Genomic DNA, 19,023 nt, shown 5'->3' with positions numbered 1-19,023 from the left:
TGAAAGGAAAAGAGAACCTGACCATGCTCCATGGCACTCACGCTTAAAAGCATCTCCCACTATACAGGCACCTATGGCACATTGGAAAATGCTTTCTGATACACCAAAATCCTACAGCAATTCTCTAGGTCCAAAATGCAAAGCTTGACTCACTTGAGCAGAAGAACTGTGTGCTCTTGACAACCACCTGGATAGGGAAAGCATACGTCCCAGTGTAGCCAGGGACGCGGTTTGGGATAACAAGCCCTTACAAACGGGCAGTTGTAACGTGGGTCTGAAATACATATTTGACAGAAGGATGAGGTAAACTCATGCAACTATTGGGACGTAAATCCTGCCCAAATGTCTGAAAAGATAAACTGAACATTCGACTTGCTTCAAGGGAAAGAATAACCACATTTTCTTGCCACTCTCAGGTGATGCAAGACTGTTAATCCCACCACCTGCCCCGGCATGGTCACTAAAATAGTTAATCTCTCAACCTTAGATAGGACTCCGATGGGTAGCATCATTCAGTATAGTAACCTCATTAAAGTCAACTAAAACAATTGAACCACTCTTTAAATTCTCCAACATCTCAATTTAAGACTGTATTCTAGAAAACTGCTGACCAGCTACATTCATTGAGATGGCTGACACAATCGTGCTGTGTTGCCATTACTCGAGGTATTCCTGTAAATGCACTATCTCCCAGTGGAGGCTCCTCCGCTATGGCGGAGGATAGTCGCCCCACTACTTTTAAAATGATAATAACTGAATGTTATTATTATTTTATTTGTAATGTAAGCTTAACTTGTATAGCGCACTGTCTCCCAACGGGTATCCTGGCGCTAAGAGTTATCTTGTTGTCATAGTACGTGAAGAAGGCCAACCCCAAGACAAGACAGACAAAAACAAAGAAGGGAGTCCGTCAAAAGCGGGTCAGTAACAGTAGATCTGTATATTACTCTAGCCTCTGGAACAACCAGGTTTTCAACTTCCTCCTGAATTGCATTAGATTCTCACTTTGCCTAATATCAGTTGTGAGGCCGCAGAACTGAAGACTCTCCCTCCGGTCCTGGATCCTCCTGCTTTGCGGCCGGGGCGGGAAGGACTGCTCTGCTCTCATAACAGGGCAGGGCTAGGAGTGGTTTGTCCACACCAAGTGCCCATGAATGCTTGGCAGGCCCTTTTGGGCTGGCCAAACATTCATGCGCTCTGTGCATGTTTTCCACGCATGCTGCATTACAGACTGAGTGGAGAACCCCCCCAGGCTCCCGTTCCCTGGCTGAGTGCCGAGCCATGGCACTCGGACCAATCACAACTATTCCTGGTTTCTGTCCCGGCCGAGTCCTGACACGGAGGAGAGGCTGGAGAGACACGGCAGTGATAAGGTAAGGTTTCTTTTTTTACATCCCGCCTCGCTCTCTTCCTACCACTACCGATCTGTGCCGGCCACCACTATTATCTCCTGGTCCTGGTGCTGACTCTTTCAATAAATGGCAATGCCGCTGATCGGTAGTAGAATTGACCAAAGGATCTAACAAAGTTGTTTCTCTGGAAACCCTATATTATTGTAATGATATCCAAAGGTACCACTGTCACAGACTGCTCAGGATGTAGTGCGTAGGCTCTCCATTTTTGGGTTAATGCTTTTCTTTTTATGACTTGATGTTGTAAGGTCGAACGGCGAGCACCTGATGGGCCCTTTATTGAACGCTGATAAAACCTGTGCCTAACTATCTGCCTATTTATCTGTTTGTCTGTCTGTCTGTCTATAGGTGTTCAAATACCAAACAATCACTAAAATTCTCCAGTTACAGTTTACTGAACACATACATTGCGGCCTGGCCTTGCACTGCTTATGATCTCACTTACTACATCATTCATGACCTGTTAAATAACATAATTGATTACTTCACTGATGACATTATCAAATAGTTTTGTAAAAACTCTTGATCATTTTAGAAAAAATAAAGTAGGTGGGAAAGGATCCATAAACATATTCAACATGTATTGACTTTATGTATATGTGTTCATGTACAAAATAAAAGCAGTGTAGTACTGAAAATGCATCTGATTCTGAATTATAAAAATTAAATGGTGCACGATTTAACTACCATGGACGATTTAGGTGCATTTATACAAGGTAGAGATTGAGAAGCGCTAGTGTGATTTGCAGATGTATGCTTCTAATAAGTTGTGCTTTAATTCAAAGGCCTGTTGCCAAAACGTGCGAAAAACAAAAGCATCTCTTTACAGTGCATTATTCACCTGTGAATTTCTGTGCACATATTAATGTTAAAGAGTTCTCGTGCCCTGCTATCCATAATTACTATATAACCTGGAGATTTAACCAGTGCAGATATTTATTTTCATAAAGTCAGTGAAAATTCAGAGACATTATACATTGTTGTAGAATGTATAGTCTACGGGTGACTCGCAGTATGATTGTCAGCATTGTTAACATGGAGTACGCCGTTCTGCTCATTTCAGGAATATGTGAAGGATAATTTTATATACTACTGAGGGTTGTCCATAAGGCCTGGTTGTGCATCGTTTATCACTGGCTAGTGTATATATGTGAAGCCGTTCACTTAGTATTATGTCAGATGAGGTACTTCCATATACAACAACCGACCTGTTCACACGGTGATTTTCCTCCTCAGATCCCCCACCCAACTATTATAATGTCTGTCGGGGCTGCGGTTAGAGTTATACCGTCTATACGTTACGGATCTGGGTCACCACTTTCAAATGATTTAAAATTAGACTGTTGCGTTGTGTTCGACCAATGTCATCCCCCATCAATCCCTCCCCTCGTGTGAAGAGAGTCCTTCAGGTGAGAAAGAAGGGAAAGAAAAATGTGTGAAAAGGGGTGGTGGAGCTTCACGGGAGTAACATCATGGGGGTGAGCAAGATGGTACTCGCCTGCTACCTCAGGTTCTCATCAGCAACCACCGATCCCAAACAAAAATTGTGAAAGTGCAAAAAGGGAAAAAAAAAGAAATGAACACTGGTGCTAGGATGTCAAAACCTGCCTGTACATCAGTGAAAATCCGATGTGCCACAGGATCTAACCCACATTAAGGACTACAGAGCCTGGATCTTAGCTCTGCCTGTCCTGATTAAAACCGAGCTAGACCACACTGGCTAATGGACCTTTATTCAGAGCTGTGTGTCTGCTCATTAAAAGCCAACATGTTTCATTGCCCAAAGATAACTCACTGCAATTTCTTCAGGGCGTGGGTCTGTCACTCCACCCTGCACCAATTATTTTGTATTTGTTAGTGTTCCGGGATGAAGCCCATTGCGGGCATACCTGTACCCTCGTGCATGTGTGAGTATGTGCTTGGTCACTGTCTCACTGGCTGTCACGTATACTGCCACCGTCAGTCGTGACCTCGTTGGTGTAAAACAGTGTCTCATCACTGTTCGGATGAGGTACTTAACTGACCCATCTCATTAAGGAGAACAATAGTCAAACATTGCTCTTGAACTGTATTGAAGGTATAATACATTGCTCATCTCATTAATATCTACAGTCATTACGTTTCTTACAGACCTCAATACCAGTAAAGAGTAGATATCTACTTAATGTAGTTGATTTCACATATTTCATATTCTGTTCTGCTAATTGAGAAAAGTTTTTTTACAGAAAACAAGGAAAGTGGCGTCCTTTATGGATGACCAGCCCTTGTGTTCCTGGCACTGATTTTGCCCCTCTGAGACCAGGGGTCGCAACGGCAGTGGCTTGGGTCGCAAAGGGCAAGCCAGGGGTCGCAGCTGTGACCTCTAATGACGTTCACAAAGGCAAGCCATCCACTAAGAATCCAGTAATTGAGTGACAATAAAGTTCTTGGTAAGCTGACAATAGATTGCTTTCCAACAGACAGCTGCGCAAAGTGGTAGACTCGACCTACCAGCATCACTAACGTTTGCTTTTTTGTAAAACTAAAATGGGTGTCCAAGCGGTAAAGCCCTGTAACTTTATACCTGAATTAAGACTAAACTGTGCCAAATTAATTCTGAAAAATTCCAAAGGTCATTGTTATTCCTCATTGCTTGCCGTTGGTTCTGCTGTGTGATGGGTGGTTGACACTTGAGTGTCGACCTCAGGTTGCAAAGATATTTACATTTAGATCCATATTAAATGATGATTTGTCGGGAAGGGATCATCAGTTTTGGAAGTTAGTCTGACGCAAACGGGGGCCCCCACTGTTGTGTTCCATGCAAAGTAAAGTAGACACTCTGTGTCTCTGCTATTTATTATGAAGTAATGTGCGGGGGGGGGGGGTAGAATCAATGTCTTAACGCATCCTTGAAGTCTGAACAAGTTTATGAAAGCAGAAGTACATAAAAACAAGTCCTCGGTGAGACTGCTTTTTCCCTCCTGAGATAATGTGCAATGTAATGTTAATTCCCTCCCTAATTTGCCAACCTTTATACGTTTTTAGCTTATGAACAGCATTGGAAAAGACACACGACAGAAACCAAAACTCCAAACATTTAGAGCTTTAGCAGGTGTCGTCTATCCTCCCGAAAAGAAAGGAGAAGACTTCGAAAAGATACAGATAATTTACAGTTCTCAGACGCTGAGTTAGTCATTTGTGAATCCTAATTTACAAGTACCAGTACAAAAAGGAGGCTGACTAAGTCAGAAGCGCAAGTACAATGCATGCTTATTGTAACCTGCGCAAACAGATGAGGGACGGAATGCTGAACAAATCAAACATTCGTCCACTGTCAAGAGATGTGGGTTAAATCCATTCTTCTTTTGCACCCCCAGTTTGGACCCAGCCTTATGTAAATCAGTCTTGACCCTGCTTCTCATGTGAACAGTTCAGCATGAACTGCCAAGCCAGGTCCTCCCTGGACCGGAAACAGTCATCTTGGGACAGGTTTTGGGGCATCACCCTCTATCAGCCAGGCTAGCTTGAACCCATTGGCACAGTGAGCAAGGGACCCACTTCTAGGCACACCCTTCCCACTTAGAGCGAAAAATGCTGCACAAACAGACGATGGATGGGATGCTGAGTAATCCGTGCATTCAAAATGGTTAAACAACAATGTGTTTTCATTAAATGCAAATTGAATCAGCATCAATCATACAATGAAACAAGTTCATAACAGGAACCTCCACGCCCTAAAAGAGCCTGTAGAACCAGCAGTTAGTAGGACGGCATAGTATCAGAGGGTTAGGCAGCAGTCTGCGACAGGATGCTGAGAGATGTCTTTTCCTGCATTCAGCAAAAGTGTTCAGCTGTCTATTGCAAAATAAGGGGAGGCTAATTATCAATCTTGGACCTAGACTAACTACTTTCATTACAGCATCGATATTTCTTGTTGCTGTTACTAATTATTCAGTCTGTAGTAGTGAAGATGACATAATTGAGAATGTTTCAGCTTTCCGCAATCTACCTCAGTGGTGTTATAGGTGCTCATTTCTTCTACAAGGGGTCTTGGGCTGGTAACAGTTTTGAGAGCAATATCTGCAGTACGCATTGAGAAAATCTTAATACAATTGCTTTTTTGTTTTTATGTGACTGCGAAGGAACAAATGATTGCTGCAGCCCGGGCCGCAGAAGAGGAGCAAAGGCGTATTCAGACCCAACAGGAACTGCAAGAGAGGTTCAACCAGGAGCTGGAAAGACAGCAGCAGGTAAAATAAACCACTACACACAGACGTTGGTTGTAAAGATGATCAGTTTCAATGCACATTTATCTCAATGAAGTGAATCAAAAGTTGAGCCAAACAAATGTTACCGGGGGCAGGTCATATGAGTACCAAATCTACTCTTTTGTTTTGTTTTGCTAACCCAAACCATATTGTTCATTGCCTGTGCCTCACATTTGTTTGCCTCTCACATCTCAACAACATCCTATTTAGAGAGGAAGATCAGAGATGGGCAAGGTGAGGGGGCTCTTCTGCACTTCAATATGTCAGATCATGTCAGCAGTCCACAAGCACCCAAGAGGCACAGTATCATGCATAGCTTACACCTGCCCCTCTAGAGAGCAAGATACCTTCACAGGTAGGGCCCATCACCCTACGTGTATCCTGACCCTGGTCTCCTCAGTCAGAAGGCACTAATGGCAGAAGTAACTAGACTGGAGCTTGGGGAGGTTACTGCTGCTGCACTGGGAAAGGTAACTGTGCATGATATAGGGAGGTTTCACTGGTGATCTGAGGTTAATGCTGAGGAAGGCATTGAGGGGAAGCACTATGCAACACCGACTTATCCAGCAGATAGGGAAGCTCAACCTGGCATTGGGGCTATCGCTATGCATGGGAATTCTGCACTGGGCAGTAGAGCCTTTACCAATAAACGAGTAGGCTGTACTGTAGTATTGCATGCTTTCTGTGTGCATTGATGTGGTTGCTCATTAGTCATTCAAGGCTTTGCCATTTGACACAATATAATGCATGTGAGGCTTATGGACATTTATGGATAAAACGCTGTGCACTTTGAGGCTTCACAGGGTATTTGAGACTAAGCCTGACCACATTATGCCTATAGATCTGCATGTGTTTGTTGTGGAGGGGCATCGAATGGGAGTATTGTTTATCATATGTAAATGGATTTCTGAAGTATCAGTTCACTGATTAGTTTAGCTGTTGCATTCGGTCAGCAGAGAAAAAAGTTGATTGGTAGAAGTTCATGTAGTGGTTAATATATGCTGGTCTTTGATCGTGAAGACCTTTATAGGTGTGGATCAGCATCTTTGTTGTACGTGTGTAGGCAAGCCTGATTGCTGAATCCCATATTCACCAGGTACTTCCTAATATACACTGTTCACATTACAATCTATTCTTCACTTGTTTGTTCCCAATCCATTTGGAGTTGAGAATTCTGATTATATTATATCTTAGTTAATTCTGTTGCATATGACGCCTGTTTTGCAATGTTTTCAATTTCATTATTTGTGTAGTGGTTGTGAATGTGTTAAGAAACTTGCTCTGCTCTGCCTTATTGACTTTCTCCATCTTTTCAACCTGCTAGAAATAGGCACTCAGTTGCTGCCTTTCATGCTGTTTTCCGATGTAGGGCTTTAATTTTCATTGGTCAGAGATTGTGAAATTATGCTGTGTCATCTATTCGTCTCTTGTGATTATTGGTTGCATATAAAAAGGTTTCAAGATAATATACTTAACTTAGTTTATCCTCATGTAATGCTTAGTTATTGTTTACATTTGGTATTTTCTGTTGCCTTGATCGTGTTTTATGATTTTCTTTTCTGTGTCCCGGGCTGCAGAAATTCCTTTTTATACTGGCACTGTATACATTGAAAACTAGAACTGCATATCACAGAAGTGTGCTATGTAATGTATCGGTGGTAACTACATTAAAGAGTTGCAATTACTTTATTGCTTTTTTAAATTTATTTTTGCCCGTAGGTATTTATTTACCTATTACATAGGTACAGTATTTATGTATCACTCCTGACCTTATCTCAGTAGGCTAAATAGAAATGTAAGCGCTAAACAAAGGGGAGGATCTTTGTATTGTTTAAGCTGTTTTAAAACTGCGTTTGATTTTAAAAACTTACTGCACATCGCACATTGCACGGGCTGTGTTGAGCACCAGGCTTGGTGGCGAATTTGTCTAGAAGCCATTACAGTTGGTGTTCTAGTTGTTTTTCCTGGATCAGTACTTAACGAGCCTGATGACGTGGACATGCGGTCTGTCCTGACCTCATCTCAGTAGCCTGAATACAAATGTAACTGCTCAACAAAGGGAGGATTTTAGTATTATTTGAAGTGTTTTAAAACTGTTTTATTTTCAAAAAACGAACCACATGTCACATTTTGCGCTGGCTGTGTTGAGCGCCAGGTTTGGGGGTGAAGATGAGTATTTGCTATTACAGTTAGTGTTCTGTTTGTTTTTCCTGGCTCATTACTTAACAAGCCCTATAAGCACCTGTCCATGTCCGGATGGGTCCAGAACCCCTGCCCATCCACCATGCACCCCGATAGTTTATTTGAAGGAAGAACTATATCGGCTACAACAACCGCTAGGTAAGAACTGCACACACAGCCTAAATCCCAAAGGTGCTTCATCTATAGTTAAACACACATGTAAATTCTGTAATAAACACTTAGGGAGTTCAGAGAAAATAACACCAAAGGTCAAAGCTACACAAGATAAAGAAGAAAAACCAAAGTGAAGTCTTACTTAATCAATTGTAGGTCCAGACATAAAACAGAACGTTTTACTTTTCTTAAGGAAATCCAGTCAGACCTGTTATTTCTAACGGAAACCTGGCTGAAAGAAGATTCCACAGCAGATAATATGGTTACCCTCCCACAGAACTATACAATAGTACATGCTGACTGATAAAACAAAGTAGGAAGTAAGGAGGCCATCGTTATTAAGAAAGATTTGAATGGTAAATTCTCCTCCAGTCCCATCTCTGGGTGTGAAAATATCACATTTCTCTCTCAAACATGATGTTAATATATCGCCTCCCCCACAAAGTCCTTCCCTATTACTACAGGCCCTGCCTGAACTAGTGGCAGAACAAAGCATACAAAAGGCACATTTTATAGTATTGGGAGATCTAAACCTACACTTTGAAAATACGAAGATCACCAATGTAAACAATTTAATTCAGTACCTCAAGACTATTCAGCTTACCCCAAGAGCGATGTTGCCGACACACAAAAAAGGACTTCTACTTGATCACTTAACTGACTTAAGACCAGCATCTTCCCTTCCCCTGTACTGGTTGGACCGCTATTTGATCCCTTTCCATCTCAATAAACAAGGAATTAAACCATCGCACACTCAGCAGCCCAAGCCTCGTCGAAGCTAGGCAAAATTAGATACTGATATTTGGGAATCTATCCTGACCAGTTTGGTCCCGATCACAACAGAAGGGATAGCTGAAATACACTCCACATTTGAAAAATCGAAAACTCGCTAGAACAGCTAATCCCTAAGAGAGTACAGAAAAACAGCCATACTCGAGCGAGTGCCCCATGGTTCTCAGAAGAACTTTTAAGCCTGAAAACGGAATGCAGGACGAAAGGAAGAAGCTGGGGTAAACACTCATTATGCCATTTTAAAGGCTAAGGTCTTCTTCATAAGTGCGAAGATTGAAAATGCAGCTAATTCAACAAAGGAGCTCTTTAAAGTTGTCAACACATTCATGAAGTCGCCCACGTCTCAAGCAAGCCCGATAGCCTCTAACGATAGATGTTATATGCTAACAACTTACTTTAAAGGAAAAAAATCTATAAAATCAGTGCTTCTCTGCCTAAGGTCGGGCCCGAAATCACTAATGCCACTTTAACCTGCCAAACACAGATGAGGGAGAATCTTTCAACTTTTACCAAAATCAAAACAGAGGATATAAACATTCTTACCTCAATCAAATCAGGATCTCCTCTGGACGCAGCACCTCATAATATTCTCCTTTAAAGCATAAACTCAATTTTTCCTGTCATGGCCAAAATACTAACTCACTCAGAGACAGGCAAAGTGCCACCTTGTCATGGAAACATGCTATGCTGAAACCGCTCTTGAAATAGCCATCCCTAGATCTCTCACTACCTGAAAGTTGCAACCCAGTCTCACTTCTTCCATTTATTAATAAAGTTGTTGAGAAATTTGTGAATGAAAATCTCTCCACATTCCTAGAGGATCAGGGATTTTCATCCTTCACAAACAAGCTTTCGAGCGGGAAACAGCCTTGTTATCCATGACTGAAGAGCTTAAAAGTCATGTTAGATTCCAATGGCACAGCTGTGGTCGTTTTCTTGGACCTTAGTACTGCGTTTGACACAGTATCCCACCCTGTTCCCTTTAAAAGGATTGAGGAAGCAGGAATTAATGGCACAGCTGTCAAATGGTTAGCCTCATTCTTAGGAATAGACTCTTCCAAGTGAGCGAGGAGTCCTTTTGTTCCGATATCCTATCCTGGAATATAGGGTACCTGAGGGGTCCTCATTATGCCCCTCTCTGTTTAATGTCAATGTGCAGCCTTTGGCAAACATTATAACTGGCCATGGATTCTCAACAGTACTCAAATCATCATTCCCTAACATCAGATACATGAGTACTTTCCACCCAACTTAATGCCTAATAGACATCACTGACTGGATGTCCAGCAGTAATTTGAAACTCTGTGGAGGCAAAACAGAGGTCCTGGTAGTCGGTCAAAACCTCAGTGATCCGACTATCTAGGTGAAGTAACCCCTCTTAAAGCTGAAATAAAAAGTCTGAGCTTCTGGATTGACAGCCATCTCTCCATAGATGTCTTAGTAAGTAAACTTGCTGCCTCCTGTTTCAGCCTTCTCCGGACACTAAGGAAGATTTTGCTCTGCCTCCCCCACCACTCAAAGAACTGTGGTCCAAGGTCTTGTCCTGTCTCGTCTTGATTACGACAATTCAGTTTATCTGGGAAGCCCTCAATATGTGGTCAAGCGATTACCAATAGTACTGTTAAGATCCCTAAGTATCACTTGTTCTCCTCCTCTCTTGCAACCCTTCATTTAAGGGTCCCCTTTAAATCTCCCCCGTCCCGATTACCAATAGTACTGTTAATATCCCTAAGTGTCACTCGTTCTCCTCCTCTCTTGCAACCCTTCATTTAAGGGTCCCCTTTAAATCTCCCCCATCCCCTGTAAACCAGAGGCTGCTAACCCCCTACAGCCCCAAAAGGTCACTGCACTTTGCAGACTAGAAGCTTTTCTCAGTACCTTGAAGGTCCACACTGGTAACATTTTGGTGATTTAATGTTTGTGTTTCTTAAGACATGCACCTCTGGTGTTACTGTAAGTGGAAGTTTAAAAATATGCTTAATGTTTCTAGTTGCATTCATAAGATGATGGATCGCGATAAGCCTGTTTCTTTTTCAATTCCTTCCTTCCTTAGATTAGACTACAGATGGCACAGGAGGTTGCTGAAAAATCTTCTGAGCTGCAGCACAATTTGAATCGATTACGAGAACTTGAGGAAATGTATAAAGAACTTCAATCAGCCTTAGATGATGAAAAGCAAGCACGCCAGGATGAGGAAACTGTGAGAAGACTTCAGGCCAGGTATTATTTCACTAAATTCAAAAGTGGATTGAAAATGCCTATTGAATGGTTGCCCTCTGAACAGCTATTTTTACCACAACTTTGTATGTTCATGTACCCAGCTAATATGTTGGTCGCTGCTGCCTGAGGTTTTTTATGGTGCATTACACATTTTGTAATTGTATATTTATTTAAAATACAAAATACAAATACAAAGTCCTTCAATAATTTTCAAGAGGAGGGCTCTTTCCTCAGATTTAGGCAGTTAAGGTCATTATTATGCTTATGTGCCCCTTGTGTCTTGATATTTTCCTTCTTACTTCACTGACAGTAATCCAGTTCCTCTACAGAGAGTTTAAAATACCCTTGCTCAGTTTACTCACAGCATAGCTAGTCAAGTGTAGGTATCATACATGGGCCAATGGAGTTTAATGGTCCTTCAAGTGATTGGAATTGGGGATACATGGAGTGCTGTTGTAGGACTTATGCTTCTGGGAAGCGATGGATTATTTCTAATTCCTGTTGCATGATGTAGGGCTGTAAGGAAGGCAGTGACAGTATCTCTTTCATGTGCCCCCTTTCCACCCTTCAACTAAAACAAGCTAATCCTCATATTTTCTATTCCTAGTGCCCAATTTGCAAACATACTTTTGAAACTTGGAAAACTATGCATAGTTGGTTTCTGTAGATTTCTATAGATCGACAACTTTTGAGATTCAGTTACGTCTCCACGATACTTTATTGTTCTGACGTGAGAAAATAGGTTGTTGACTGTGAGGGAGGGGGGTAAAACCCTACTCAAGCAACAACAATAATTCCTATCTGGGTGAAGTATTTATGCAGCACTCACACAGTAACAAAGTGAAAACACAACAACAGAAAAAATCTTACACCAATCAAAAAGAAAGTAGTAATCTATAATTAATAAAATGAGACCACAATAACAAAAAGCAAATCCGTAGAACCAGAGTTATGTAGTTTAAAAGAATTTAGGCAAAATAGTTATTAGAAGCAAATAGCACCAATTACTGTTGTCTTGTTTCTCTGGACTGGGACAAAGTCTCAACCTCAGGTGACTGTGTTGGAGCGCAGACCCGCAACGGGTCAAAGTTTGCCCACTGAGATTGCAACTTGATTCCAAAAGACACAAGGTACTAAGCCAGCCTTGGCCTGTGCCAATATGCCTCGTGCTGGGTCGGTGCTGTCAATGCTGCCGATCAGGTGCTGTGATGCTGACTATGAGAGTCCTTATGCTGCTTTGGATCGATAAAGCTGCTGGTCCAGTGCGTTTTGCGGATCCTTGTGTCAAGATGTGTTACACTGGATCAGTGCTGGGGAGCCACAGATCGTGAGCTGCGATGAGAGGTCTGATGAGGTGCGGCGTGCTGTGTCCGTTCCGAGGAAGCACTGGTCTGAAGCTGCTGATGTGAGGACTTGCGTTGGGATGCATCGTACTGCGTTGGTTCCGATGAAGCAGACGGTCAGGAGCCTGTTGTGTTCCTGTAACTCAGAACAGGCGGCCAGTAGACTGACTTTTGGATATACTCTGTTAGTCCTGAGTTCAAGCAGCAAGACTCTGTTAGTCCTGAGTTCAAGCAGCAAGGCAGTCCTCTAGCATCAGGGCAGTCCACATGCATCAGGGCAGTTCTCAGGAGGTGGGGCAGTCCTCGGGAAGCTTGCTAGTCCTCCTTCTTGTAGAGTCTACAAGCCCAGCAGCGTTCGGAAGAGTGGGTCTCAGGCTCCAATATTTATACCAGGTACCAGCTTTAATGTGGAAGAAATATATAGACTCTCCTTCCCCCTACATCCTGTTCTGGAATTTCCTTTCTTCTCCTGCCCAGGCCTCAGAATGTTTTGGGTGACCAAAGGTTAGTATGAAGTTCATGGTGAGTGTAGGAGGCAGCTTCCATTGAAATGCAATTGTGGTTGGTGATAACTCTACCCCCACCTATCATGTCAGGAGGACCCATCCTATCCTCATTCAGTCCCCCTTTGTGACACGCCTAGTAATATGGCCCAGGAGATGGGCTACAGGCACCAAATGGTTGGGACAAAAGGCCAACTTGCTAAAAGTGGGATTTTCAGAATTGTGACTTCAAATTTGACTGTACCATAAAAGAGGATTTTAAATGACAATTTCTTTGGAGACCATACGTCATTTCTACCTGTTCCCAAGCAAAGGTTATCACTTATTAAAAGTAATAAGGTAGCCCAGTGTTATCCTGTGGCATATCTTTGCCTTGCAGTAGTGAAACAAATTAACACGTTTTACTCTACCAGGACATGTAAAACTTAAAAAGGGCATGCCCAATTCTTTTTAAAGCATGCACCCTGCCTTATGGAATGTTTAGTACCTATCCTACGGGTAACGTATATGTAATAAAAATGAAGGTTTTATCCTGGTGCATATTTTGACAGATCGAAATGGCAGTTTATAACTGTACACAGGCTGCAATGGCAGGCCTGAGACTTGTTTTAAAAGGCCTACTTAGGTGGGTGGCACAAGAACTGCTGTAGGTCCACTAGAAGCATTTCATTTTCAGGCACTGGGTACATGTAGATATACTTCACAAAGAACTTATAAGTACATTAAATGTGCCAATTGGGTGTAATCCAATTTTACCATGTTTGAAGGAATAAGCACAAGCACTTTAACAATGGTTAGCAGTGGTAAAGTGCTAAAGCCAACAAAAACGAATTTCACCAAAACATGAGGGGAGAAAGCAAAAGGTTTGGAGGAAGACCACCTTAAGGCTGTCAGGTCTAACACCTGCCAAGAAGACAGCCTAGCCACAGATTCCTGAGCATACACGTTTTGCAACCAAGAAAGGTTGAACAATGGTGTTTCTAAATGTATTCACATAACCTGGAATTCAGGATCAATCAAAATGGTAATGGTATCACTAAGAAATTGAGTTTCTTCATTTTCTTTATTCTTATAGCATTCGTAACTAATATAAATTGTGTTTAGGCTTAAGAGCAGGTTTGGTGAACATTTCAAGTTACACTAAGCTGCTGGAGGTAATAACAGAGTCCTTCTAGGAAAACAGGGTATTTTTTGCATTCAGAGGAACGTGTTGCAATTTTTTAGGGGAGCCTGTTCCATAACATAGGGACTTGATCTCAGAATCTTATAACATCCAGTGATGTACAATGGGAAGTAGGCTGGATAAGAAGGTGTTTTTCTTGGCAATGCAAAGTCTACGCAGGTATGTAACATACTATTTTATCTCCCAGTTACACAAGACTCAACCCCATGTAATTACAAATAAGCTATAGAACCTTAAAACCTGTTGCCTGCAAAAGCGACAGTCAAAGCCAAAATCACATACATGTGGAATTAGGGCTACCTAGGAACGTCATCATTAATTTGAATGTCTCAGCACTGAAGAGGTAGTTGCAGATTTTGTTTATATCCTGGAAGGCCAGTTTACAGTGTATTTCTATAGAATGATTTAGAATAAATCTAAACCTCCATATTGAAATTGCATTTCTCAGAGGAAATAAGTTGAAGAATGGGTCTAGGCTCAAATAATGTAAAAAGGAGGGTTTGCTACTGTACTTTACCACTGTACTAATCTGATCATCAAGACTCGTGTCAGTATCCCACAAGAAATCAATGCCATTAACCTATAATGTGCAGTTTATGAGTTAGTTAATAAGTTACAACACTCTAAAAGGAGTGTCTCTGTTTCGAAGCATTACGTTTCAGACCATTTGCTCCAAGGTATTCAGATACCTATCTAAAGTTCTCCAAGACTAAAGTAAAATAATTCTGAATTCTACTGACATGCTAATACATTTATGTGTCAGTTGCATAGGACTGAAAAGGCAATGCCGTGTATTGTAAAACACGCACTTGGATCTGAGAAAGATGTTTAACAGCAGCATGGTACGGCATATTCCTTGTGAGTTACAACAGATAATCTCTTTAGGCATAAAGTCAGAAGTATCCTTTAGCCCTATGCTTAGTATTGTGCTAAAAAAGCAGCACCACTGAATAGCATTTCACAAGACACATGATTGCATAGGATCTGGATATAGATCATGATCCATGGTATTAAAGGCCTTGATGGATCCTGCATAATGAACCGAGATAGGCAGATATTGGCAACATTTTAAAGTAAATCAACCCCAGATACTCAGAAGGGCACTCTGTGTCATGTTTAGGGCAAACACCAGGCTGAGAGTTATATTGTCTGATACATTGACTAAGTCAACAGCCCTCCAGTGCCTTTGCTGACTTTGATAGTAGCCCAGTAGACCAAACATGTGCAGGGCTGAGGGATAGAAATGTTTTCTTTTGAGCAACAGACATAATGATGTCACAGACTGGTCCAAGAGCACACAGAATGAAGGAAGTGACATGTGGGCAAACTCATTTTCAACCAAGGCAGGAAGAATGTCTTCCTAAGAACAAAGAGAGCACAAAGTTATTAGAAGAATTGTGATCAATGCTGATGGAGTGAAATAAGATAATGGAAATATGTGTATTTTCAAACCTACTTCAAGCTAGATATGTTGTGTGATTGGATCCTCAGTGTATGTCTGCAAACAGCTTTGAAAATGTATTCCCTAATTCTGAAAAACTAACAGTTTAATTTAGGAGTCTTTTCTTGTAGGCTTTCCTATATATTTTAAGAGTTCTTAAGCCATTTTCGCATTATGACTTCATCCTTTATGTGAACAGCATACTGTTTTTATTATTTTAAAACCTTAAGAGTATCAGAAGAAGGAAAGTTCGATCTCTTTAAAATAGGGCACCCCTCCCCAACAGCCATGCTAAAAACCATAAGCAAACCTGAACATGTGGTGTTGTAAGGCACAGAAATAAGGCACATAAATAGTGTTAATTTAAATTCAGATGAAAGATTATTTTTCCAGTTGAAAGGTAAGATTAAAGTCATTTAGGATTACAGTGGGCCTTGCAATACTGACACCCAGGTATGCGGATGAGCATGCTGATGTCAAAATTCTCACAAGGACCAAAACATGCTCCAAATCCCCAGCAGTTGGATGGCTCAGGAATAACTTGAAAGACTCAGAAATATTAATCCTTCCTGCAAGACTTAGGGCCTGAATAGAATCTTGGGGGACAGGGTTTCTCCGTTGCAAACGTGACTGATAGCCCGTCTCCCAAATTACAATTCAATTATATCCTATGAAACTTGTAATACAGCAGACAGGATATATATCATGTTTGTGACAGAGCATCCCATCCACTAAACTTGTAATCAGGCCCTTAATAACCAGGTAATTGAAGTCCTGAAGGTTAGAAGTCTCCTGATGAATCAGTCAACCAGTTCCCATTTACTCCATTGAGGTTGACATATAAAAACACCAACTTTTTCCTGGAAGAAGTTGACGTCTCTTTCTCAAAAATGTCTATCTTTTAAATGTGAATGTTATCTACAGAAAAAGATTCGGGTTAGCAAGATATTTGCTTGCAAGTGCTTGAGTAAGGCACCCAAGTGCTGTGGCCACATGAACTTGTGCCTGCCTGTGTTCCATGAATGCACCATGAAGATATGAGGGTGAGGATCACATGAGAATGTTTTGTATCACTGGTCACCTCAGCCAATCTGAGCGCTCCATTTTGTGTTGTGGTTCGTCCTCAGATTTTCACCTATGGGGATGTCTTGCTGTACTCGCAGTTCATTCCTTTTAGTAGTGCACCTGCATGCCTACTTCTCTTACCTACCCTTTTCAGAGGGATGTTTCCCCCTGTACCCACACCTCACTTCCATTACTTTTCTCCGACAATGTCTATCTGTGAGGGAGATAGTGCCTTTGTATTTCGAACTGGGAATTTCCATTCCCACCACTGGCTGTGCTTGACTAGATGTTTACCAGATGGTCAACACCCATGCTCTTTTTTAGCAGACTACTAGTTCTTTCAAACAATGTTTTTATTTATTTACTTTACCTTTCTTTTTTCTTTTTTTTTAAAAAGTGACATTTCATTTCTGCCTTTTATCATGCAAGAACACGAAAATAGAGTGTGGGGACCCAGATATGTATCCTTAGGGTACAGGTACTGTACATGTAGATTGTGCATATGTTTATGGTCCCAGCAGATGTCAAACAGACAAAGCAAAGGAGAGCCAAAGCAAAGGAGAGCAACTAAATTTTAGACATTTTTAACATCCCTACTTTGGTGATAAATATGTATACTAGAAAGATATTTGTGAATAATATGTATCAAAACTATATATTTTTCCATTTTTAAAACAGGAAGACCAATGTACCAGTGGGTTGTCGTGCTCTTTCTTACTGACCGACTAGCTAGTAGATCTTTCAGAAAATTTCCAGAATTGCCATAAAATTGCTCATCCAGCTCACTGGAGCGTGTTTGTGTGAAACCACTTGTGTCCTTTTGGGTCTTCTAAATATTGCGACGTCGTACATGCATAGTTATTTAATACGAATGGGATCCTTGCAGGTGTTATATCACTTGTAGGAAATTATTTCAAAGGGATATTTGCAAATAGTATCTTTGGAGCCCCTCTCCCTGATGATAGCCACCAACCTCAAACACGTAGGAAAATATAACAAAACCTTAGATTGTCCATTTCTCCACTTCCAGAGGAATCTATCGATCTGATACCTCAATCATGCTGAATGGCTGGCATGGGAACTCAGAAGAATGGAAATGTTTCACTAAAGCTCTAAATTCAACGTGTTTTCTACTTCCCTTACGCGGCAGTAAGCCTCTGTGGGAAGGTAAAACCTTATGTTTATTTCTATGGGTCTGCAGAGTGTAGGATACCAAACATGTTTAGTTACGTACAAGGGTTTTGGCCAGCACCTTCCCACCATTGACCACTGCTAACATTTCTTTGAATACAGTGATGGCCCAACCCTCTGTTCTAGCTGTAAACAGAAAGTAGACAGCAGGCAGACTTTACCACAAAGAACTGTATTTAATTATGCACACTTTACGTCATCCCTCTACATGGCTGAACTTGTTAGTGTTAACTAAATATGGACGAGACTATTCTGAAAATAGAGATCCTGCATTGGTCCATGCAAGTTCCATAATCTTGACATGTGTCTGTTTAGCCTCCTATGTACAGGGGAAAGTTCACAGGGCATGAGGCATCAAATGGGTATTCGTCTGGTACTTCTGATTGTAGTTATAGCTAGCATACATTAGTGTGCGCATTTTTTCGTTTTACCGTTTCTGCACTATTGGATTAGATTAATAATCTAAACTCTTTCCTATTATTACGTTTATAACCGGGTTCCTCATCTCGTCAAACTTACCCCAGTGGTACATGATTTCAGCCTTTTTTATGGGTAGCGTTTCTCTTTACTATTGAAAATTGCCTTCGAGCCTATCAGATCCTCCATTTAAATAAACTTGATGCTTTTGTATGTATCCAGTAGCTTTTTTCTTTGTATTTATTTCTTCAAATCAAATATTTTTTTATTCCAATCTGTCCTGAAAATATGACATCCACAATAGATCCTTTTATAATTGTTTGTGCATTTAGAGGTCCTTCACTTCTTTGTCAGGATTATGTAGCTCTTATTGTTTTAGAAAAATGGAAATACAGAAAAAATACTCACCCCAATCTAAACTTAATTAGCACAATATTATTCAAATGTTTCTATAACATATTATCATACTGAAAGCTCATTTTAACCAAATCTGGTCTGAGATTTCATTTGATCCAGTATCACGTTGTACTGATTCTAACAGATGGATTTTTTAGACCTGAAATTGATGGAGGAACCAAGGGCCCGATGTGCAAAGAATTGATTTGCAAAAAGTGGTCGCAAATTGTGCACTAACATTTTTGTAAATAGATTCAGATTTTTCAAACTGACCTATGTAATTTGAAGTCAGTCGCAAAATTCCATTTGAAGTGGATCACCATCTCCATTGAGGAGTCACTAATCAATGCCATTGATACATAGCAATCCAAATTGCACTTGGAAGGGGCGCCCTAAACAAGCCCCTTCCAAATTGAGATTCTGTTTCCATTTCTAAACCAGTTTAGCGATTCGGTAAG

General features: G+C 41.1%; 1 protein-coding gene across 1 annotated transcript in view; it reads left to right on the top strand.

Moving 5' to 3' along the window:
- Window positions 1–19,023, top strand: part of SWAP70 (switching B cell complex subunit SWAP70) — a 367,323-nt gene that overhangs the window by 279,870 nt on the left and 68,430 nt on the right. Inside the window, exons 8-9 of the mRNA XM_086955967.1 lie at window positions 5,534–5,641; window positions 10,860–11,026. Of these exons, the coding sequence (XP_086812093.1) occupies window positions 5,534–5,641; window positions 10,860–11,026 (275 nt within the window). The remainder of the gene's footprint in view (window positions 1–5,533; window positions 5,642–10,859; window positions 11,027–19,023) is intronic.

The sequence above is a fragment of the Lissotriton vulgaris genome, chromosome 2_1, assembly GCF_964263255.1.
Source record: "Lissotriton vulgaris chromosome 2_1, aLisVul1.2, whole genome shotgun sequence".
NCBI lineage: Eukaryota > Metazoa > Chordata > Amphibia > Caudata > Salamandridae > Lissotriton > Lissotriton vulgaris.
The sequence above is the reverse complement of the archived record's forward strand: the minus strand, read 5'-3'. Positions and strand labels throughout refer to the sequence as shown.